At 32.6% G+C, this 25,993-nt stretch overlaps 1 protein-coding gene across 14 annotated transcripts in view; it reads left to right on the top strand.

Moving 5' to 3' along the window:
- PHF14 (PHD finger protein 14) overlaps positions 1-25,993 on the top strand; it is a 198,138-nt gene that overhangs the window by 138,090 nt on the left and 34,055 nt on the right. For 5 of the 14 annotated variants that reach the window (XR_008527060.2, XM_009242978.4, XM_054559443.2 and 2 more), the window contains 2 exons: positions 1,801-1,830; positions 2,631-2,748. Coding sequence is in view for 13 of the 14 variants with exons in the window: in XM_009242978.4 (XP_009241253.1) it covers positions 1,801-1,830; positions 2,631-2,748 (148 nt within the window). In the remaining variant the exon portion in view is untranslated. Of the gene's footprint in view, positions 1-1,800; positions 1,831-2,630; positions 2,749-8,647; positions 8,720-25,993 lie in introns of those variants that run through there. The other 9 variants (XM_009242979.4, XM_063726068.1, XM_054559447.2 and 6 more) reach the window with 4 other exon arrangements.

Below are 25,993 nucleotides of genomic sequence, written 5' to 3'. Positions count from 1 at the left end.
AAATCAGCAACAGATTGGAACTGTATTAGTGTAGCAAACTTGTTGGTTTATTAGCTGGCATTTCATAGCTATATCAACAAGAATTATTTATGTACATTAAGGTGATAAATAATGAATTATGATACACATTCATCATGATAGTTGCCTCAAGTTATACACTAGAAATCATAATTTGAAAATTATTATGACAGAGTTGTAAATATGCAGTAATTAGGTAGTAAATTGATGTGAACTAGGAAAATGTTAATACTTCATCAAGAACTTTGATTATTAGCAATCTGAACTATATGGCGCACTAGCCGAAAACCTAAAGTTAAGGAAAAAGACTATAGTTAACAAACCAAACTGAGCCCATTTACTTAACTCAGTAGAAATTATCATTTTCATGTATTTTTACTGTCAGTTTACATAGCCTCAGTAAGTTTTAGTGGTCTGGTTTCTGAATCCATAACAGATTGTTGTTGGGGAATTTATGCTTAAGCAAACACACTGACAGTATCAGGAAGCAGTGGCTGATAATTTTCAGGCAAGTGAGGACCCTGAAAATCTATAAAAATTGAATACAAGAATTCAAATAGAACAGCCGACTCCTGGTCCTCATTCCAAGGGCAAAAGGCTGACACACTCCTAGACCTGTAGCAGCATATGTTATTCTTACTGATGACCTGAGATGACAAATATAAATTATATTTAATATGTTTATTTGATGAAACAAGCAATGTGATTATTTTTAAATTTCGCATCAAAGATGATTAAAACTCTAGTTTTTATATATGAAGGAGCATGCTCTCAGTTATTTACAAATCTCAGCCTTCTTATAAACTCAGAAATACTTATACTTTGAAGGTTTCTGTATCCATAGGTTTAATCGAAATTTTGGCTAATGAAAGGTAAATATGTTGTATTGAGAAAGAGCATAAAATTATGTGGGCTTGCCAGTTAGTCTCTTTATGTCACATTTGAACTTAACTTATATTATTTATTATTCTTTCTTAATGCCAGAACAACAAGTATTTGAACATTTTAACTGCTTTTAAATATATTCTTAGATGTGTGATATTGTCATAGTAAGTAAAGTACTGTTGGTCCTATTGGTCCTATTTCATTTTATCTATTCCTGTAGCTAGAACTGTCATAGTAAGCATTTTTTAAAGTCTTGAATCTACAAGGTTTTTGGAAAAGTACATAAGCTTATTTTATTCATAAGGAGAAAGTTGTAGAGGAAGAAATGCATAAACTTAGGACATTCAATTGTGTTTTAAACTTTTTTATATCTGAGTAACTTAATTAAGTTGCTTAACTTTTCTGCAACTCTTGATTCCCCAAATGAGTTTTTGGAAGATTGGATTTTTGTATCATAATATGAAATTTCTACTAAAAATGTAGATTTACAGTCCCTTTTATTATTATGGTTTCTTAAAGTCAATTGTTTTTCTTTGTGTGTCGTTTATGTAAGAAGAGCTTCTTCCCCCTTTTTTCCTAAAAGGTTATTGAATAGTTTTTAACTTTAATCAAGTAATATATGTTCTATAAATTTTCCCCTTGGTTTCTTAATTGTAGATTTCTTGACATTTGAAGTTTTAAATCGGTGAAAGATAAACAATAAAGAAAATCTGACAGATTGGTTGAGAAAGTATTATTGTTTAATTTTTTTTAAAACTATGAAATGAGGAATGCAATCCCTTCTATAAGATGTATACTCTTTGTTATTTGTTGTTAAATTTTGGTCTTGTTATTCCAACTGATGCAAAATTCTTTTTACAAAGCACTGAAATAATACAGATTTTTCTTCATTGTCAGCAGGATGAGATTGTCTGAAACGAAGAATAGGTATGATAGTTTTCTTAGATTTTGTACATCATAGGTGGCAAAGACACTATCAAAACATAAGTTTTTAAATGTACTAGGAAGTACTTTGTAAAACCAAATGGTCTGAAGAAAGTGACAGGTAAATTTGAGAGAATAAAACTAAATTATTGGGATAGTGTCTTACCTCTTTGTATATTTAAATGTTCTGTTTTTTAACATGTAAAGGTTAATTTTTATTTGCTGTAGATTGTGTTAGCATGCTATAAATGTTAGAAAGTTCACTTACAATCTACTTTAACTTGAAGAAAGAGAGAAATCAGGTCCAAATTGTATAGCATTGATTGCAACCTAGTGTAGCCTAGTAGAATTTCTGAGTTTTAAAATTTTTTAAATAATCAAAATGTATTTTATTGAATTCATATCCTTGAATTATATATGTATCTTATTAAATACTTTAAAATGATTTAATGGGCAAATGATTAATTCTTTAAGTTCACAATTGAAATTGTTGTGGTTGTTTTGAACACATGATTATACATAAACATTCATTCATATGCTCTTAATATTTCTACTGTCAGTGTTCTAAATATTTGTTTTGTTTGTTGATTTTATTGCTGTTGTATTTTGTTTTTGCTAAAACATTTATTTCAGGTTTAGTTTGCCTTTATCATCATCATTAATTTAATGATCTTGTGAGCCAAGGATAAAATTAACAGTGTTGAAGTTGAAATATACAATAGTTTGTCTTTTTGTCTTTTCATGAAGTAGATGGTTTTTATATTATTTAGATACACCTACCTATAAATCTGTTTACCCTGCAGGTGTGATGAATGCAGACTCTGCTACCATTTTGGCTGTTTGGATCCTCCTTTGAAAAAGTCTCCTAAACAGACAGGCTATGGATGGATATGTCAGGAATGTGATTCTTCATCTTCCAAGGTAAGGAGAGAAGTCTATAAGAAAAGGGATTGTTTTCCTTCTGTTTGATAGCTTTCCCATGTCACACAATTAGCTTCTTTAAAGATAATTGGAATATGAAGAACCAACATTTTAACCAGTACACCTTAAGAATATATTGCTATGGTTATTTTCTTGCTCTTAAATTAAGGAAAAAACAACTCTACTAAATTATGTGAATTTTCTCTATGGAATATTTAGTTGTTTTATGTATTCTCTATTATTGTAACATATTAAATAGTGCTCCAAAAGCCCAAACAGATCACTCTCTGCTAACTTAACACACTTGCGAATGGCAGGAAAATTCCACCCTGAGTCATAATAAATTATGTTAGCTAACAGAATAACCAATTAAATAGAATTTTATAGATGTTTTATTTTAAAATATAATATATTATAATATCTTATAGAATCTATTCCTTTAAAAAAAATAGTTTTCATATCCTAAATCTTATTTCTGATATTTATTTTAGCTGAGTAGAAAGAATGAAATTTCTAATAAGGTTGTTTAATAGATTATACCCCCAAATCAATTTGAAAATTACATCTTTTTAATATTAACATTCTAAACTTACATTGTAGTAATCCGTAGTTTATTTTGTGGTTCGTTAAAGTGAGTAAGTAAATAGCCAGACTCCTAATGTTTTGACTCATTTGGCAGAAATACTGAATACATTTGAATGAAGACATTCTGGTGAACTGTAGATTAATCAAATTTTTCTTTCTCAAAAAAGATGACGAAAATTAACTGTCTGTTGTGTTATGGACATCCAGCCATTTTTCTTCAATGCTATTTAAATGATTTTTTTGGTCCTAGAGTGCATTAAAATTGATCATGTAATCAAAAACATTCTTTCATCATTAACTAAAATGATTTGCTTCAGCTTACCACAGAGGCCTTCTGCAAAAGTTTATTTATTAAAAAGTGCAAAAAGACATTTGGTTATAGAAAGAAACTAAACTTTTTTTAAATATCAGAATTTATTTACAATTATACATATTTTTTGCCAGGTGTGGTGGCTCACACCTGTAATCCCAGCACTTTGGGAGGTCGAGGGAGGTGGATCATGAGGTCAGGAGTTCGAGACCAGCCTAGCCAACATGGTGAAACCCCGTCTCTACTAAAGATACAAAAAATTAGCCGGACATGGTGGCGAGTGCCTGTAATCCCAGCTACTTGGGAGGCTGAGGCAGGAGAATCACTTGAACCCGGGAGGCAGAGGTTGCAGTGAACCGAGATCGTGCCATTGCATGCCAACCTGGGCAACAGGGCGAGACTCCATCTCAAAAAAAAAAATTATAAATATTTGTATGAGGATTATTAAAATATAATATTTGCATATATTTTATTTGACAATCAAGCATTGTATAAAATTGTAAACTATGTAGTAGCAAGAATTATTTTCCAGGCATTTTATTAAGGCCTGGATTTAAGAGAGAACATATTTAATTTTAAAGATTTTATTGCATAGTTCAAGAATGTATTCCCAAAATTTTATTTAAATGTAAAAATAATGAAACACTATGGAGTTTAAATAGTTGTCTTATGAGTCTCTTTAATAAGTTTTTTTAAGTGCATTTTTTGTTTGGGATTTTCTCCTACCCCCAGCAAACAAGTTAGGAAAGCAATTTTTGAAATAGGATTTCCCACCTTTTTTAAATATACCTTTTTGCATATATTCTTTTGAGAAGGCTCAATAATACTATAAATATGTAGTATTGTGTTAAATGTTAAGTTATACAGTAATGTTGTTAATGAACATTGAAAAGGCAAGGGGGCATATTTTAGATTTGTCTGAAATATTGCATACGTTTTGTACATGCCATAGGTGCCAGTAGCCATTGGATAAGGTTTTAGTTTTGTTTTCTTCTCTACCACAGAATGGGTCTTTGGACTCTGAGTGGAAATGCATTAGGAAGCCACATTGTTAGAAAACTTGCTTTATATTTGCTGTACTCTGTTTGACCTGTGGTTGAATGCCAATATAAACAACTAACATTTTCAAAATTTTATAAAATATGGTTTCTAATATTAGAATGTCACAGCAGTTTACTGTAAGGAATGAAACAACAGTGAAATGGATTTGTATTTTCGTTATACTTATATGACTATTAATATACTACTATTTTCCAATGAAAAATGAAATTTAATTAATATTTAAGCTGAAACTTACGGAGACTTAATTGATTCCCTTGAATATTTGTGCTGCATCAGTGGTTTTTCTTACTTTGGAAGACTTCCATTCATGACCAGTGGGTAGTAAATTTCTGTTTGCATTTTCTTCTGAAAGATGTTTGCTAGTATTACAGCCTAAGAAGAAAGCATTGATAGATAATGTCATGCTTTATAATTCAGTGAATGCTGCAGAAGCATTTACATTCGGAAGCTGTATATTATTAACATCCAAGTCAAGAAAATTAGTGACATCTTAGGGCTTAAAAGAAACCCAGAATGAAAGTTCATATGCTTTGCTTTATCCTTTACTCTCCTACATTTGCTTAGGTGGAATATTATTTGCTAGGTAGCACTGGGTATATTTGCCATGTTCATATGTTTTAATGAAATGAAAAGCTAAAAGAGAAATACTTATTGCCATAAGAAAGGAAGTAATCAATTGCAAATAAATTTAGATGGTAAAATGTCTCCAACTTCTTTCTCTGCGGTAGTCATGTTGTTAAGTACAAAAAGTCTTCACTTTTAATTGAAATTTTGACTGCTTATTTGTTTTGCCTAGAAGTTTAGATAATACAAAGCAAGGGTGTATAGTTGAATATTTGCTGGAAAAATGAATTGCACTTTAACATTTTGTCTAAATTCTGTGGACCAGGGGAAACTCTAAAATATTGCTATTTATACTGTCAGCAGCTATTTATATATTACTTTGTCTTTCAAGTAACAAGTTTTTGATATGGGGTTGTATGAGGGCAAAAATTTCTATCTTTACCCCTGCCTATTACTTTTATAGAAATTCTGTAAGAGTCTAATAAGATTCATCATATCTGAATTCATAATTTTTTGTTTTAGCACATGAAAGCTGAAATACACCTAAATATTTCGTTTTAATAATATTGATTTAATAACAATTTACCTAAAAGTAGAAGAATGACTATTTATTCTACCCATACCCATGAAGTATAGCATAAGACTTTCTCTGTCTCATCAACTCTTCAGAAACCTAAGTAGTCATTTTGAGTTTCATAAAAAATAGCCAGTTACATGGACACAAACATATCCACATGTATTTACATACATGGAGGCACAAATATACACACATACAAATACACGGAGACACATACACTTGTACACAAAACATACCTTCTCCCATAGGCTATGCTTCAAAGCCATTGACTAAGACAGCAGCCACCCAGACAGTGCACTATGCTTATATTCAGTGGAGCTAGTTCATTGCTACCTGTCACCCTGCATTAGGGCTTTTTTTTCTTGCTCTTTACTGTGTTGTGAAACTCCTATTGTTAATAAATGCCACATGCCTGGAAAAGAAATGTATTTTCTTCTTTCTTAACCTCAACTTTTCTATTATTTTTCCCTCATTTCTTCTTCCATCCATTTACCCAAGTCACATATCTGGAATCATCCTCAAGCCTTCCCCATCCTTATCTCACATAGCAAATCACTTCCTGAGTCCTATAAAAGTTTTCTTCTTTAAATATTTCTCCAGTCTGCTCTTTGCTCCTTTTTTCCACTACTACTGTCTTGATTTAGTGCCTCACTTCTTCTCATTCTGTTATGGTTCTTCCTGTTTTAGAAGCTATCTGAATAGGTATGCCAGACTTATCCCCTTTTTAACCATTCTGCTTACTAGAGGCCTCTAAATGAAGTGTTTGCACCACAGTAGATATACAAAATGACTCATTAAATTAACTTAATTCTATATAACATCTTTTTTTATTTTCATGTCTGAGTCTATTTTCATGATTTAAATATGGTAGTATTGTAGAACAGGTACATAAAACTTCACACATACATATTTATGTTGAGGTGCATACTTAAAATGTTTTTTCTATTGATCTGCATCATCAAAAATAGCTTTCTGAAAATGTAGTTATCATACCTCTGCTTGAAATCTGTCAGTGTTTTTTCATTCTTCTTCATATCCAACATAAAATCAGCCAGATCAGGAAATTAACATTGGTATATTATTACTGTCTGATCTTCATATTTCATTCAGGTTTGGCTATTAATCCCAGTAAGGTCATTTATAGCAAAAGGATTCAGTATAGAATCACAGGTTACATTTAGTTTTCATATTTCTTTTGTCTTGAATCTGGACAGTTCCTTAGTCTTTCCTTAACTTTCATTAGCCTGTGACTTTTGAAAATTACAGAGCAGTTATTTTGTAGAATGTATTTCACTGTGCATTTTTCAAATATTTTCTTGTGGTTTAGATTCATTATGCATCTTTGATAAGAATACCACAGATGTGACGCTGTGTGCGTTCTACACAAAATTTTGATTTGAATTATAGATAATGATGTTATATTTTAGGAGTTGTCTGCCAGTTTTCTAATTAATTAGTGATTTCTGCGGAAGAACCTTGAGACTATGTAAAAATATGCTATTCCTCATCAAACCTTCATTTTCTGTTTTATTCAGTGGGGTTATATTGAATGTTATTATTTATTTTTATTTTCAAATTACTACAAATTTGGCTAATGAAAGCCCCTTCAAGCTGCCTTCTATATCCTTTTGACATGATTCCACCAATCTTCAAGTACTTTCTTGCTGAAGGTCTTCCAGGCATACTGTCTCTATCTCCATTCCTGGAATCAGCTGTTTCTCCAAGGAGCCCAGGTTCCTTTTAGTGGAAAATGATATTTAGAAACCAAGATCTGGTGTGGTCATTGTTACTGGGATATTGCTTTTCCTGGTTCTTCTCAGTAGAAAAAGCCAAGGACTAGATGTAGGTATACATATTCATACACAGCCACACTTACATCTATATTTTTGTTTTCATAGACATTGAAAACTAATTTTCTTCCTTTTCATCTTTGTAAATAACTCTCTGACAGAAAACTGGCTCCCATTTTCCTTAATATATACTCTTGTATCATTACTCTCCTGATACGAAACCAATCTCTTATCACCCTGTACTCCTACCCACATGGATACCTACTTTGCTTGTTATCTGATAACTTTTAAACTGAATTGGTCAGGAAGAGGAGAGAAGGGATGAGGACTGACATTTGTATTTTTTACAAGTTCCACAGGTGATTTTATGAGATTTTTATGAGCAGTTAGGAATAAGAACTACGGTTACACCTAGTTTTTAAAAACTTCAGTTTTTACAAAGTTTTGAAGCTAAAAATTAACTTTTTGGAATTTTAAAACGAATACACAATGTGTATAACCCAAGTCAAATGTCAACAAATCAACATTTTAATATTATATTGTATATTGCCATATAAGATATAAAGTAGACTTAGTATTGTAATTTAAAAAATAGGACATAGTTCATGCTTCAGTCTTTTCCAGGATATTCTTGATAAAGATCTCAACAACTTGTATCTGCTGAAACACTTAAAATGGCGATAACTTGTCTTAATATGGTTAAATGAACATGTGTAAATATTTCTTTTAAAAGTGCTTCCTCCAGGTCATATGTATTCACAGACGCCACTGAAGATTTAAATATCCGTCATGTACTTTACCGTGACTATGTCAGTTACTATTGTAGCTTTTCATCTTTATTTAAAGCTATGTTTTGTGAGAAGCCATGGAGTATACATGACAGGTCATTAATCTGACTACTACAAGATGAGCTGTTTTAGCTTGGAGACTTCTATTTGGTTCACTCTTATTTGATCTTTCTAGTATGCTACATTTTTTGAGTAGTAATAATTTGTTAATTCATATGCATAGGAATTCCATCCAAGTCCTTATGGGAGATTTTCTAGAACTACAAATGCGTGACAGACTAGCTAAGGCAAGTGATATTTCTCAATAATCATTTGTATTAAAAATCTTTAAGTAGAGGACATACGATATTTTTAATTTTGGTTTTATTTTTTATCTTTTCTGCATTGAAATAAATTCTATAACTATGTCAAAACAACATGCATAAATATATATTTTCAAGTAAAACAGTCATTGAGAATTTTGTCTCTTTAAGAACGGAACAATCTCTTCAGAAGTATCTTGCCACAATACATTAAACAAGCACATTTAATTGAACTTGTTAATATTGGAAATTGAATGTCTGAATTTTATGCATTGAGAAGATTTATGAAAAATATAAAATTAAAATGAATTATCCTTTAAAGTTCTTTAAAATTTGAAGCATATAACTGACACATAAAAAAGGGACTTTTAAATATTTTAACTGTTCATTTGACCTCTGAGATTTTATCTGACATTAGATTGAATTTTAAGTTTCTGGATTTTACATGGCTGACAGAGACGTCATTTTTAGGTAAGATGTATATCACTCAGCTGTCTAAATTCAGTACTCTTCTAGCGTTTGTGGGACAAGCTTACAAAAGCTTACAAAAATGTGCTTCATGGAGCTTTACTGAGTTTTGGTTTGCCTTTTTACTAATACAGATACGTAAAAAGTCTGGAAAAAAAGTTGTTTCTATTGTGTCCTTTATTAGAATTAAATAGAACAAATCTGCGGTGTTTTGTAGACTTACTAAAAGTCTGAGAATTAAAACTGTGGTATGTGGTTATCCTCAAAGATGGTTTTAGTTTTGTATTAAACTTTAGATTTCCTCTTTCCTGGTGGGTGGGATAAAGCCCACAGATTTCCAGTTGATCCTCTACTGTAGAACAAGGTCCTCAACTAAGTTCAGGCAGTTGCTAATTGCTTCTAGCATGTTCCTTGGCAAGTGAAATTGTTTGTATAAATGTCTTTTAATCCCTTAGTTTCTAATTGAGTGCTGTACTTTGAGACTATTAATAATTATTTGCTTAACAATCCCACTAATTATAGTTGGTACTTCGCTTTAAAAAAAAAGTAGAGTGTTTTATTGTTCATACTGAACATTTATGTCCTGAATTGAACTTATTAGTCATCATTATTGCCTGGTCAAGTAGGTGGTTTTATTAATACTTTATTGTCCTAGATGTGTTTTCTGAAACCTATTTCTAGATAATGTTTTTATCAAGTAATCATTTTCAGTAAAACATAAATTGTTCACTAGTCATTCTTAATAGTATTAATAGAATTGGAATCAGTATTGATCTGTTTAGTTCTATAACCTAAGGTAGTTTTCATGGGAATCATATAATATATATTAAACATATATACTTCAGTAAATTATTCCTTAAGAATCATTTTGAAAATATGATTTATTAAGATAAGTTTGTCAGTGTTTATGATACACATATTTTGATATATTTAAATATCAAATTCACAGAGAAAGGAAAATGGTTAGAACATCTAAAAATAGACCATCTTTCTCTATATTAATAATTTACAAAATTGAAAAACTAAGCCACTTTCTAAATTACGCTTACTACAAACTTGAAAAACTAAGCCATTTTCTAAGTGGCATGTGGCCTGATGCATTTACATAGCATGCTGTGGAATACCATATGTGATGAGAAACTAAATCATAACTGAGATAATTAATCAAAGTACAGTAGGGTGCCATACATATAAATGTCTTTTAAAAGTCGCAAACCTCATACTGTCCTTTAGTTTAAAATTTTTTTGTGTGTTTTTATTTTTTGTTATTTCATTATTTCAGCTACTAAAATGCTGAGAGTTAAGATAAAGGACATTTTATTACGGCTTTACAAAAGTTAATAAAAGTATTTTTACCTTATTAACCCAGCATTTGAAATATTAAAATTAGGTTATATAATCAACCAATATATCATAGATCATACTGTTATAAAATTCCGAAGTGGTGGGGAATATATTAATTATGTAAATTTTTATTCCAGTTTTTATTTGTAGTGTGAGTATGAGAGACATGTTCATTGTGAAAAGATAGTCCTAGTGGAATTAAACTAGTCTGTTCTCACAATTGTGAAAATATCGCCTAAATAATAGAAAAGGCTTAAATCCTGGCTTCAAAAAAACAAAGTGAGATTGCATGCATTGTAGATGTAGATATAGTGAGAGTAATTTGGTTCCTCTAATTTATTAAACATTTTAATTAGTTCATAATTTTATAAAATTATCTGTTAAAAAATGTTGTTTCCAACCTACATATTGTGGTTTAAGAAGTGCTCTTTTGCTTGTGACTAAGAGACTTCTTCAAGAAAACTTTCAAATCTATGCCAAGAAAATTCAAAGAATGAACTCTGGTAGTTAATGGAATTGAGTTCTTTGAAATCAAATATAGTTAAGCATTCTAATTTTGATTTTCTGATGGAATCTTTCCTAGGTGTGATAAGAAGTTGTAAATTAGAGGTTAGAAACATAAAGTGCATCATGCCACGTTATTTGCCTTTTAATACATTCATTTTTGATGTTTCTGAAATTAGATTGTGTATCTATAAGCAGTTTTTATCTTGAAGTGATAATAGTTATTTTTCCCAAAAAATTGCCATTAAATTGGTGGAGTTCTTATAATTGGATGTGTCGTATAGTAGGAAGATAGAGTAATTTAAATTATATAGAAAGTTAAGTATGCAATTTGGTGTAGATGAAAGTGTTTTTCTGAGCTTTGAAAAGAAACAAACTGGGCTCAAGTCTTAACTATTTATAGTACTTGTGAACTTCAGCAAGTTGTTTCACCTAAGCTTTAGGTTGCTCATTTGTAGAAGGTTGAATGGCAATACTGGGAAGCATAGAGGTGCTCAGTAAGTGACAAGCATTTTAGGCACAGAGAGAAAAGTTCAAAATTAGTGATAATATTCTGATTTTCAAATGTTAAGAAATGTTTTTTAAAAGTAACCTGAAGAGTAATTTTCTGTTTCATTTTCTGCCTTCACACACATCAAATGAAAATCTTTCCTGTCTCAGAGTTTCACACTAAACAGAGGAAGGTCATGTCTAACTTTTTCATGCAGAAAAAAGTCCATTTGTTATAATTTCTTGGTAGCAATGAAAGCTATCTTTATAATTAATGTATTTTTAAACCATGGCATTCATGGCTCTCTAAATTTTTTAAAGTATATGCTATCCTATCAGATTTTCTAAATGTACTATATAGTTGGTACTTTTAATATTGATGGTAATTCATATTTCACTTTAAATATAGAATTATGGTCCTCTGTGAATCATGCAGTAATATATTTATTTTATAAGTAGAGAGAATGATATTTAGAAAGAAAAGGTTTGTTTTGTTTAGGCCATATTTAAGCCACTGACTCTGCTTGTTATGAATAATAGGAAAAGATCTAACTCATATGGAAACTTGTTTTTTACTGAAGACATATTTTAGTAACAAGTGAAGAAATATCCAAGAAATTTTTCTTAGACTATAAAGGCATATTTTTCTTTGTCAAGGTCATTAAAACTGTAAACTTGAAACTGAAATGAAAATACAAAGTAAATAAAGTAAAATGTAAATGTAACAAACCACTGAAGACAGTTGTAAGACAATTTATAAGACACTTTGTCAAGGTGTATGCAGTTTCTGATAACAAAAGTTTCATCAGCCCTAAAGAATGACTTTTTAACAGGTAAATATCAGCAACACACCCTTTTTATTATATACATGTGGAATCTTTTAAGGATGGATATGTTGGAAAATCTGGGCCAGCACTTTCACGTTCCTTGTCGAGTCTGGAAGTTAAGGTTTTTAACTTTTAGAGCATACTGTATAAACACATATAGAATTTCAGAGCATGATTATGTGCCATCAATATGCCTTACAGCATTTATGCAAAAGAAAACCTTACGCTTAAGTAAGGAAATGTGTACTAATTCTCCGATGCTACTAATTCTTTTCTTTTAGAAAGGGAGACTTTCAGTACAGTAGCCTCCCCCCACTGCCTACTTAATTGCAGGGGATATGTTCCAAGACCCCTAGAAGATGCCTTAAACCAGTTATTTTTTCCTAGTCATGTCTTTTCAGTGAAAGGAAATATCTTATGGCTTCTCTTTGGCATATCAAAATTGTTAACATCACTACTCTTGCACTTCCGGGTTGTTACTAAGTAAAATAAGGGTTACTTGAACACAAGCCCTGCAATACTGTGATGGTCGATCTAGTCACTGAGACAGCTGAGTGACTAACGAGCAGGTAGCACATACAGTGTGGACATATTCTGGGCAAAGGGATGATTCATGTCCCAAGTCGGAACAAGTGGGACAACATGAGATCTCATCATGCTGTTCAGAATGGTATGCAATTTAAAACTTCCAAACTGTTTATTTCTGGAATTTTTTTTTTTCTATAAGTTCTGGGGTACATGTCCCGAACGTGCAGGTTTGTTCCATAGGTATACATGTGCCATGGTGGTTTGCTGCACCTGTCAACCCGTCAGGCATTTTAAGCCCTGCATGCATTAGGTATTTTTCTTAATGCACTTCCTCCCCTTGCCCCACCCCCCGACAGGCCTGGGTGTGTGTTGCTTCTCTCCCTGTGTCCATGTGTTCTCATTGTTCCACTCTCACTTATGAGTGAGAACATGGGGTGTTTGGTTTTCTGTTTCTGTGTTAGTTTGCTGAGAATGATGGCTTCCAGCTTCATCCATGTCCCTGCAAAGGACATGAACTCATTCTTTTTTATGGCTGCATAGTATTCCATGGCATTTCTGGATTTTTTTATTTAATATTTCCAGATCACAGTTTACCATGGGTAACTGAAACCTGGGAAAGCAAAACTACAGTTAAGGGGAGATTACTGATTGTACTTTATATACATATGTGTGTGTGTGTGTGTGTGTGTGTGTGTGTGTCAAAGGGTAGTGATTCATACATATAAATTCTTCAGAACCCTATCTTTATGCCCTACAATTATTTCCCTTTCTACCTCCTGCTGTCCTGATTCCCAGTAGAGGGAACCATTAATGATATACTTCCTTAATCATAGCATGTGTTTCTTTATTTGTTTCCCTTCATGTTACTTTAAAAATTGAATTATCTCTTTCTGGGAATATCAGATATGCTGTTGTTAACACGTTTTTCATTGGCAAAATGCCATTAACAAATAAGGCAAATTATAAGAGTATGGTCCACATTGTCCTTCCACTGCCCTATAGTTCCAGCTTAGTCCAGTCCTGCTGTATATTAAATTAGTAGTAGCTTCAGGAGTGTTTTCTTGGTCACCAATAAAACATATTCCCGTTCTGTTTTCCAAGTTCTGAAATTGCCCAGCTGCATGTCCAGGAACTTCTCTGAGCTGTAAATTCAGTTTGTCAAAATCAAGAATCTTCCTCTATTATTCTGTGTCATGTTTCATCTGCCTTGTTGGTAATTTCCTCCTTTTAAAAATACTTCTTTCTTGCCTTCAGTGAACTTCTTCTCTCCTGCGTTCCCCTTTTCTTAGCGGACCATTTCTTTGGTTTTTTTGATAGGCTTCTCTAGGTTGGTTTCACAGTCTTTTTTTCTCGCTGCAGTTGACAGCATCTATACCCAAAGCTCAAAACCACACCCATTTTGCAACAGGAAATCTTGGGATTTAGGATTTAAGTGATCCATCTACTTTCTCTGAGTTAATGTCCCTCAAGAGAGACCTTTTGCCTTTTAAAATATCCTTTCGTCTAGTAATTAAGACAATATAGCAGTAAATTTACATATAGGGTTTAATTGGCCATTTCCTCTTATAGTCTCCTTTTACTAAGTAGTTTAAATGACATTTACTTAAGTAGGCGAATGTGTATTAATTTGATCTTCAAATTAAATATTATTCTGAAGATATGATTAAATATGCTATAATTAAAGTGTTGGACTCTTGAATTTTGATTAACTTTAAAGCTAGAAAGTTGGCTGGGCGCGGTGGCTCAAGCCTGTATTCCCGGTGCTTTGGGAGGCTGAGACAGGCGGATCATGAGGTCAGGAGTTCGAGACCAGCCTAGTCAATATGGTGAAACCCCATCTCTATTAAAAATACAAAAATTAGCTGGGTGCAGTGGTGCACACCTTTAGTCCCACCTACTCGGGAGGCTGAGACAGGAGAATCACTTGAACCCAGGAGGCAGAGGCTGCAGTGAGCCGAGATCACACCACTATACTCCAGCCTGGGTGAATCGCTTGAACCCAGGAGGCGGAAGTTGCAGTGAGCCGAGATCATGCCACTACACTCCACCCTGGGTGACAGAGCGAGACTCCATCTCAAAAACAAAAAATCTAGAAAGTAATAATTCAAAATAGGAATTTTGTTTAATATAGTAAAATTGATATCCTGTATATAAAATATTGCTTTTAAAAAATACATGCCTCTCACTGTTTTTCTCCTTACTTTTTCCTTTTCTTTTTTCTAACTCCACTTTTCTGAAGAAAGTTGGTATCAGGAAAAAAAAATACACTTTGGGGTTTTAAAAATATTGTAAAGGTAGTAAATGGTCATTGTTGAATATTGGAAAAAAATTTTAAACATAAAGAAGAAAAGTATTTTAAATTATCTGCAATTTAGCACCTAAAGATACTACATTTCTGCTCATGTTTTGGTAGTATGTCCTACTACAACCTACTTTAAAAAAAATTACAGTTATATCATACTTTCTGTTATATAATGGTATTTTAAAAAATATAATTGTATGTATGGCAGTTTACCATGTTGTTAAATACTCTTACATAATCTATTTTTAAGTGCTGTACAATTTTTTATACAAATATACTTTCAATGTAATGACTAGATCAAACAATATAAACATTTTTAAAATAAGAAAGTATCATACTACTAATAATAATATGTTAACATTTTGTTGAGCACCACTATGTGCCTGGCATTATCTAAGCATTTAAAATGTATAATTCTATTTAATCCTCACCACAACCTTTAAGGTGGTTATTGGTTTTTTTATCTCCTTTCTGCAGATGAAAGAAAGAAATGAGATTCAGAGAAGTTAAGGATTACACAGCTAATAAGTGATGTAACAGTGATTCAAGCCCAGATCTCCCTGACTCTAGAGCCTGTGTTTTAGAAACTATATTTTATATATTAAAATAGGTATTTTCTATTTCTTATTGTAAGAGATTCTCAAATTAGATTTTGTCCTAAAGCCATTTTAGATTTTCATCATGTAAAACTCAGATAATTTTTCTATTATAAATAAACATGACTTCTAATCGGAAAGGGAAAAATATTATTAAGTGGGATCTGCTTTTGTCTTTCTAATGGATAGGGGAATAAAACACAAAGATATTTTAAACAAATAAGTTGATTAAAGATGGTGCTATGGTATGCTGTGGGAAGATGAATGTGGAAGATGAGATAACTCCTCAGGGCCCTTTCTTCATGAAATTTAATTAAATAAGATCTGTGTTAGGGGAGGTACCATTTGACAATATGGATGATTTATGTAGACACAGCAGAAACTAATCTATTGAACTTGGAGGGAGGTAAAGGAAAGGGATCTAAAGGTGATTTTTTTTATTAGACACTAAGCACTGTATTTTAGCTGAGTCAAATCTTAGTTTTTAATGTTTGTCATGAGTTGTGAAGTTTGAAAACCTGTACTGTGAAAAGTAACTACAGCCAGCCACACTCAATCCCTTTGCAAAGATAGTTTAAGAATATTCTCATTTGTGTAGTGTCAGCTATTATACTTTGTGTACACTGGCAGTTTTTGTATGTTTTTATCCTAGTATCAGCATTCTTTTGCAGTACACGTTTCTCGTTTTCAAAAGAATACTTGCTTGTAAGTGTATTAAGTATAAATACAATTCAGTTTACACTCATTTGTGTTAATTCTTTTGCTGACAATTCTTTTGTTAATTCTTTTGATTATTAAACAAGGAGTACAAAATTATTACCTCACCTATAAAAGGTTTAGAAATGGTTCCCGCCTCATTGACAGATAAAGGTCTGTATGTAACTGTTTTTATTCTACTATATTTCCACCTGTGACCTAGCTCTGCCACCTCTTTTTGTGATTTCAGACTTTTACAAGTTGTTTTAGGTTTAATATATTGTTCTCTTTTTTTCCTCTGGACTATATTCATATGTTAAATCTAATCTTTGGTCACCTAAGATACAACCTATTTTAATATTTTCTCTGAAGGTTTCTTAAAGGTTTATGTTGTAGTGTTATACCTTCCTGGAAGTTAAGTCGGTTGTTAAATGTACCTTCAATAATGGCTGCAAATGATTATGTGCTTCACTGGTTTGAAAACTCTTTAAAGTGTGCTTATAGAGGTTAACATTTTAAAAATCACTTTGAAAAGTTCAAGCTGTATCAAAGCACTTTTGTCAGCAATGTGTTCACTTTCGTGTTCTTCAGGGCTGGACCATTCTCTCAATTTTTAAAGACCAATAGTATTCTTTATATTCTGTTTCTAAAATCAGAGTTCAAAATTTAGATGATTAGTTATTTGTAAATCATTTTTCCAAAGCACAGATGTATTGGTAGCTTAATGCAGGTAATGAGTATAAGGTATTTCAGCATTATTTCTTTATTTTAATGCAGCAATTTCAACAACCAACAGCAAATCATCTTAATGACTCAATTTAAAATTTATCCTAGTATCCAGTCATTTGCTTAATTATTAATTTTTACCACTTAAAACAATTTTCAGAGTGTGACTGAAGTGCATATTTTTAGGATACATTATTTACTCTTTTATAAGCAGGCTAAGTGCTATAAAGGATAGATATTTCTTTACCTTTCCTTGTGAACAGTGTTAAAGCTTTAACCTGTTTACAGCATAAAGACTCTATTAAGTACAATCTCAATCTTTATTTTTTAGTATTCTCAAATCTACTACATATGAATCTAATTTTTGCAGTGAAATAAACTTTCTTTCTTCGTTATTTAGCTGTTTCAAAATCCCTAACTTTTCTCTTCCTGTCTACTCCTTCCTTTCTCCTTCACATTTCCAAGCAGTATTTGGAAACATGACAATATATTTGTCAAGTATGTTTATGTTCCTTTATCAATAAAAAGCTTCCCTAAGATAGCAGTGTCCCTAATAGGGTAAAATACAGTTAGCTGTATTTTTTTTAACCTCCTCATAGCAATAGGATGAAAAAAAAAAAAAAAGCTACAGTCGGAATTTGACATCATTAAACAAAAACTCTTCAAATTAAACAGTATAAAAAGAGACAAAAAAGTGGTTTTATTTGCTCTTCATATTAAATGCCTTAAGGATTCTCAAGTGAGTTATTTTTAATAGACTAATCTTCCATTTTTCTTGTGATTTAAGTAAATTTTGCTCTTGATTCCAAGACAAGGTACAAACAGAAATGAGCTCGATTCCTTCTATCCCAGTGCCTTTAAACATGCTCTGTTGGAGCTTCCTTTTTCCCCCAGTTACTCTCAGACAAATCTTACAGCTTTTCCAGTTACCTTTAGGTATTAATAGTCTTTTTTTTAAACATCAAAGTCCAGTCCAGTTTAATGTCAAAGCTTCAATTCTCAAGCAGCTCAGACCTCCTTTAAACTGGGAAACCTGTAGTTTGGAGGTGGGGCATTCTAGATTTTGATTCTTGCCCCTCTTTTTTTTTTTTTTTTTTTTTTTGACTCATTGCTAGAGCTTTTCTATGTACAGGTGTCTTGATGTGAGAGATGCCTTCTGTGGGTTACTTGTGACTTCCTTTTCAGAACTTACGTTCCTTTTATCTCTTTTTTGATGGGCATTATCCCCATCCCACCAACGCTGTCCTCTTTGGCTAGATTCCTTTCTAGAGTCTTGCTCTTTAACGGGCCCACATTTTGTCCTAGGGGAAACACACAACCCCTTGCCTTAACAAGCTCAGAAAGAACAGCCATTCCCACTGCAGCCATGCATCTTTGCTTTGCTACTACAGACAGACAGGCATGTATCATCACCTAGTCCTTGTCCTCCAAACTCCCAGGGGACAAACTCTGAGTAATTTTTAGAAAATTCCTCTTCTGAGAGGGACTTCCTTTAAAATACCTCTTCTAAAGAAATCCTTACTCTCGAGTTTCACCTTTCCTCATTCTTCAGACTTCTCCTTTAATGAGTTACCATATCAAATTTTGTGTAAGACTGTGAAGAAAATATTTTCTGAAGTATTTTATCAGTGCATATCTTTAAAAATGAATATCTTAGACCATTTATGAGAGATTGAGAGAGAAAATTTCAGTCACCCATGAGTCCTAAATCAAATATCCTATCACCATGACTTAAATCATGATTTTTTTTTTTCATAATTATCACTTCTTTCACTTCTTCAAACACTTTATACCAGTTCCTGAACTCCTCTCAAGACCTCCAGGCCACCATTTACTCTCCTCCACCTTTTTAAAGTTGTAACTTGGCATTTTAATGTGCACTTTTTAAAACCATTAGAGTCCTCCATTGTAACTTCCCAACTTCTCTAGATCCACTGTGTTGGTTTATCTCAACTGTTTCTTTTTTGGCCAGAAATAACATGAAATTTATGGACTTGAGTTCACTACAAATTCATGCCTTCTAATTTAAACCAGACCTCATTGCTATCTTTTGTGAGCTCCTTATCAGATTTCTTATAGCAATTATTTCAAATCTTTGACACATACATCAAGTCTTCAGTTTTATTCCCAGCACACTTAGTTTTTCAAGATGATCTTGTCTCTTATTTTCACTGAGGAAAGGGGGGTGATATTTTTATCTTTCTCCTCTCATCCTTAAAAAAAAGACTTTGTTACTTTCCCTACTTCATTCTATTTCCTGTCTCAGAAAATAAAAGTGCCCCTACCTCCTCTGTTCTTTATTCCAAACATCTGCTTTCTCTTCAGTACTTGTTTCTGTTCTCATTAAGCCATTCTACACACTTTTTCCCAGTCACTCTTTTGGAAAGATCACTTTTCAAATTTCCAGGTCAGAAAATCCAAGAAAAAAGTAAGGCGCTTTCCATTGTCTATACTATAGGATAGACATCAGGGTTTTATCCCTGACATTCAAGGCCATATATAATCTAGTCTCATGCTAGTATTTTAGATGTAAATCAGTCTCTCTCTCTCTCCCCCCGCCCCCACTGCCTTCCTCCCATTCTCCTTCCATCTCTCCCATTCTCCCTCCTCTCTCCCCCTCTCTTTCTCTCTCCCTCCTTCTTTCTCACTACTCTTTTGCAAAAAGCCTCATATATCATCAGGTTTTTTTTCTCTTCTTAATTAAATGTCCAGTTTAAATTCTAGTTTTCTAGTTTCCCTACAATCCTTAGGCCTAGATTCAATTTCTTTTGCACTTTTTTTGCTAGACTGCTCATTTGACATTTGGTAGATGTTTTTTGTCCTGCTATTGATCTTTTTATATCTGGGTTATTTTTACCAGCTAGATTACGAATTCTCTTACAACAGAGGATATTTCTGTCATACTTTCTTAAAGCAAGGAGCCTGGATGTTGCATATTTTTTTCTAAGATAGATTTAAGATTGTTCCTGGTAGTTCTCCACTGCTAGCCTATTTTCTATTAGTTGTTACTGAAATTATTTTTAAAACTTTTATTTTGCCAAATGGCAGTAGAGGTGGTGCAGGTTCTAGTTTTTGCCTTAGAGGCCCAAAGCTGTTTATTGAAACAACAAATGATGTTTGGAACATAAATTTCTGGCAGCCATGACCCAAATATGCAAAAAAGACCAAGAAGATACCTGTTCAGCAAGTTTAAAATCATATTCTTTCTTAGATTATTTTCTTATCTAGTTCACTCAGCATTTCTGTTAACATTTAATAGTACCTGTTAACAGATTTCTTTGGAATAGACACAGTTTTAAATTAAAAGGAAAGTAAGTTGTCTCCTTCAGAATAAAGAACACTGGCATTGTCTAAGGGTATAAAACTAATCCAAATGAAAATGCCTATTTTGTGTGTGTATATTTCTTTTTTTTTTTTTTTGCCTTTACATAAAATTTAAGAGACAGTAAACCTTTTATTTACCAAGATATTTTCTTTCTCTTGATGGACCTACCAATATATTAGCAATAGGAGTCTCATTTTTATTGGATAAAAATCCGTATAGTATTCAGAAGGTGTGCCACATACTTCACTAGGTGCTTCAGATGTAGTAAGATGAGACATAAATCTTGCCCTTAAAAAACTTAGATTCTAGTAGGATAGATAAAGCATGTATGCATTTAATTATGATATCAAATTTAAAGTGTAAATGCCATTAAGAAGTATAGGTAAGGTACTGTGGGAATTTTGAGAGTAGGAAGATTGCTTTCAGCACCAAGCAAAAAGAGATTGGCAAAAAATACGACATTTCAATAGAATTATAAAGGCTAGTAGGATTTGACAGAAGTATTAATTAGGATATGCTAAGTTATGCAGCAAAAAAAAGAATCTCAAAGTTTTAGTCGATTAATATAAGTTGATTTCTCATTCATGTAACATATCAGTACAGGTTGACAGAGCAGCTCTGCTCATTATAGTCACTTGGGGACCCAAGCTGATGGAGGTTGTATTTCAACATATGTGGTCCACAGCATAGTAGCAGGAAATACCGCAAATGTCACACTGGCTTTTAAAATCCTATCTGGAATTTGATACATATCACTCCAGGCCACATTCCTCAGATGACACAGTCAAACCTAACTTTAAGAAGCCAGTAAGTGTAATGCTACCACCATATGCTACCATACTTCCAAGGCCTTTCTGGGATTCATTCCAGGATTCAAGGAAATCCTTGGAGAGAAAGAGAATGTATCTACAGTTTATATGGGGGAAACTGCATAATAGTGTGAAATGTGGTAATTGTAGTAGTAATAGCTGCTAATATGTTCTCTTGATTTTTTTTCTCTTTGCTTTTTTTAAAATAGCCTTTTGGTGGTATTTTTGATTTTTTTTTGTTTCTTTTTGAGCAGTTTTAGGTTTATAGAAAAATGGAGTTAAAACTACAGATTTCCCATATGCCCCCTCATCCCTTCCTCCTTCCCCTAGTTTCCTCTGTTACCATCTTGCATTCATGTGGTACATTTGTTAAAAATTGATGAGCCGGTGTTGATACATTATTATTAACTAAAGTTTGTAGTTTACATTATAACTTATTTTTTGTGTGGTACATTCTGTGGGTTTTGACAGTTGTAATAATGACACATGTCCACCATTACAGTGTCATACAGAATAGTTCACTGCCCTAAAGATCTCCTGTGCTCTGCCTATTCACCACTCCCTCTCTACCATCAAACCACTGGCAACCACAGATCCTTTCGCTGTCTCCATAGTTTTGCCTTTTCTGAATGTCATATAGTATGTAGCCTGTTCAATTTGGCTTCTTTCTCTAAGCAATACGCATTTAGGGGTTTGTCATGTCTTTTCATGGCTTGAGAGCTTTTTTTTTAATCACTGAGTAATGTTCTATGTATGGATATGCTCCTATTAAAGGTAAGAGAGAGTACGTGTAAAATTTGTTTGTTTTGTACACAACAGTCTTGTTTGTTTCCAAGTTTTGGCAGTTATGAATAAAGCTACTATAAACATTCAGGTACAAGTTTTTAAGTGGGCACCAGTCAACTTAGTCAGGAAATACCAAGGAGTTCCATTATGGGATCATATGGTAAGAGTGTGTTTGGCTGCCAAACTGTCTTCCAAAATGGCAGTACCATTTTGCATTTCATCCCACAACAAATGAGAGTTGTTGTTCCATATCTTTGCCAGCATTGGTGCTGTCAGTGTTTTAGATTTTAGCCATTCTAACATGTGGGAAGTAGTTTTCATTTGCAGTTTCATAAGGACATGTAGTGTTGAGCATCTTTTCATATGCTTATTTGCCACATATATATCTTTTATGAGATATCTATTCAGATCTTTTGCCTGTTTTTTAAATTGGGTTGTAAAATTATTGTTTAATTTTAAAGAGTTATTTGCATATTTTGAATGCCAGTCCTTTATCAGATATGTGTTTTGCAAATATTTTCTCCAATTTGCAAAATATTATCACTGTTTTTTGCAGAGTAGAAGTTTTTAATGTTAATGAAGTCCAGCTTAATTTTTTTCTCTTATGGATTATATTTTTGGTATTGTATCATCAAATTTGTGGTCACCTAGATTTTCTACTATGTTATCTTCTGGGAGTTTTATAGTTTTGCATTTTACATTTATGTCTGTGATTCATTGTGAGTTAATTTTTGTGAAAGATGTTAGACCTGTGCCTATGTTCTCTCTCTCTCTGTCTCTCTCATTCTTTCTTTTTGACATTTGGAGGTCCATATGGTCCAGCACTATTTGTTAATATTCAAAAGCCAATTGGTTTCTTATGTTACAGCAGTGGACTATTGGAAATTTTTCTTGTTGGGTTAAAAATTTTTTATTGTGTATATTTAAGGTATACAACATGGTGTTCTGGGATACATATATATGGTAAAAGGTTACTATAGTTCAAGTTAGCATATCCATCATGTCACATAATTACCATTTTTTTGGGAGGGAAGGTTTTGGCAAGAATAGCTAAAATCTACACATTTTGCATGAATTCCAAATACAGTACAATTGCATACCTGAGCCCTCATGTTGTATATTTTATCTCTAGACCTTTTTCATTTTATGTATCTGCTGCTTTACATCCTCTGACCTCTACTTGCCCATTTTCTTCCCACTGATAACCAGGGTTTTGTTCTGTCTGTATAATTGAGATTTTTTTTTTTTTTAGATTCCACGTAAAAGTGAGACCATTTCATATTTTTCTTTTTGTGCTTGGCTTGTTTCACTTAGTCTTGTGTCCTCCAGGTCCACCCATGTTGTGGCAGATGGCAAGATCTCATTTCTTTTTTAGGGATAAATAACATCCCATTTATATACCACAATTTCTTTACCCATTTGTCTGTTAATGGGCAGTTAGGTTGTTTTTGTATCTTGGCTATTGTGAATAATGCTGCAGTGAACACGAGAGTGCAAGTATCTTTATGAGGTGGTGATTTCATTTCCTTTGAGTATATTCCAAGAAGAGGGATTCTGGGTCATATGGTCGTTCTATTTTTAATTTATTTAGAAACGTTTATAGTGTTTTTTTATAATGGTGTAATGGTAATACCAACTTACATTCCTACTAACAGTGTACATGAGTTCCCCTTTTCTCCACCCCCTCACCAACATTTGTTATCTTTTGACTTTTTGATAATTAGCCATCCTAATGAGTATGAGATGGTATCTCATAGTGGTTTGGATTTGCATCTCCCTGATGATTAGTGATGTTGAGCACCTTTTCATATACCTATTGATGATGTTTATCTGTTCTTTGGAGAAATGTCTGTTCAAGTCTGAAATTTAAAACATAATACCATTTGATTTGGCACCGGAAAACCCATGAAATTCTTAGGTATGAATCTAACAAAATATATACAAAACCTGTATGAGAGAAACTACAAAATTCTAATAAAAGAAATAAAGAACTAAATAAATAGAAAGCTATTCCATGTTCATGGACAGGAGAAATCAGTATTCTCAAGATGTCAGTTCTTTTCAACTTAAACTATAGATTCAGTGCAATCCCAATCAAACTCTCAGCAAGTTATTTTGTGGATTTTGACAAACTGATTCTCAAGTTTATATGGAAAGGTAGAAAACCCAGAATAGCCAACATAATATTAAAGGAGAACAAAGTCAGAGGACTGACACTACCCAGCTTTAAAACTTACTATAAAGCTACAGTAATCAAGACAGTGTTGTATTTGTAAAAGAATAGACAAATAGGTCGATGAAACAGAATAGCGAGCCCAGAGATAGACCCACATAAGTATAGTTAACTGATATTTGACAATGCAGCAAAGGCAATTCAGTAAAGAAAATACAGTCTTTTCAGTTAATATATTTTTAATGCAAAATGGTTGGGCATTAGATTGAGACCATATCATAAAGGGTTGTAAATATTATGTCATGAGTTTATAGCCGCTGAAAATCTATTTGGAGCCCTTTAGTGGAAGTTAGGGATCAGAAGAGGACAGGAAAAGCTAATCTCCAGAGTACTTCCCCTAGCAAGACACTCCTTTTTCAAAATAGAACATGCAATATGGAGTTTAGGGCAGTGTCCTTACTGAACTTTTCATCTGCTCACAGTTCTGCTAATTATACATTTGGATTATCCTCAACCACAAACACATCTTTATATTATATTGCACATATTACATCATAAAACAATTCCTCCTGGATCCTTATCTACCAAACACAACAATTGCAGTATGCAGTGATAGAAAAGGAAGTTTTAGTTTATAGAAGAGTTTGTGGGAAATAATTTTGGAGTTTGAATTTTTATTAAGGTAAGGACTAACCTGGATCAGGTGACCCAAGTGAGGAATTTAAGGATATTAATCACTTAAGTAGAAAGCTACTAAGTAGTAAGAGGAGTTGACAAATTAGCCTTCCCACTTTAATCGTTTATCAAAGACTATCCAGTGCCTGGGAAATTTTTCTTGTCTTGTCAGGAGTCAGAATTTGAAATAGGCCTTGTGGTGGGGCTGTAACCCATTTAAAAGATTTTTTTGGGCAGTGTTCTAAGTTTAAAATGATGAACTTTCCAGTAGGCTTGTAGAATCTAACTTGTTTAGAAACTGAGTACTGCCTGTATTTTCAATTCAAAAAAGACCTTAAAATCTGAAGTTTATGAGTGAACATTTTGCCGCTTTTAAAAGATATATCTTTAAATATATTAGAATTATAGAATTTAATAGTTAATATGGACCTGAAATATCATTTAGAGAGACTTGCAAACTTTTTAAACAAAAGATTCATTTTATATTGTTTGCTATATAATTTAAAGATTTCATGGAGTAAAGCATGCTGATAATTTTTGCTCTTTTATTTTTAGATTTAAAAAGTTAATCAGTATCCACTAAATTGATTTTACTGCCACTTGTATGGTTAAATAATTTGAAAAATATTGATCTCGTCCAAGCGCTTTATTTTACAGATGAGGAAAGTGAGACCTGGAGAGGTAACCTCAGAGTAGCCACAGGGTCACACAACTTTTTGACAACTAGTTAATGACAGAGCTATGACCAGGTCAGTTCTGGTCAGTGTTCTTTCTGCCATCATTTATTGGTTCAGTCTATCATTAAACACTTCAGAAATTATCGTAATCTTGTCATTAAATCTGTTCAGTAATTAAAAACAAGTTTAGTGCTGAAAAGTAATACGTAAAATAATTTTGCAAAAAAACATGAGTAAACTCAAACTATAGAAGAATACACAATGAATAATTCGGTAGAGCAACATATAGACCACCAAGTAAATTTTTGTCAAAAGACTGAATGCATTCTTATGTGTGTGTAA

This window comes from Pongo abelii, chromosome 6 (genome assembly GCF_028885655.2).
Source record: "Pongo abelii isolate AG06213 chromosome 6, NHGRI_mPonAbe1-v2.0_pri, whole genome shotgun sequence".
NCBI classification, from domain to species: Eukaryota; Metazoa; Chordata; class Mammalia; order Primates; family Hominidae; genus Pongo; species Pongo abelii.
Note: the sequence above shows the minus strand (reverse complement) of the source record. Positions and strands in the feature narration are given on the sequence as shown.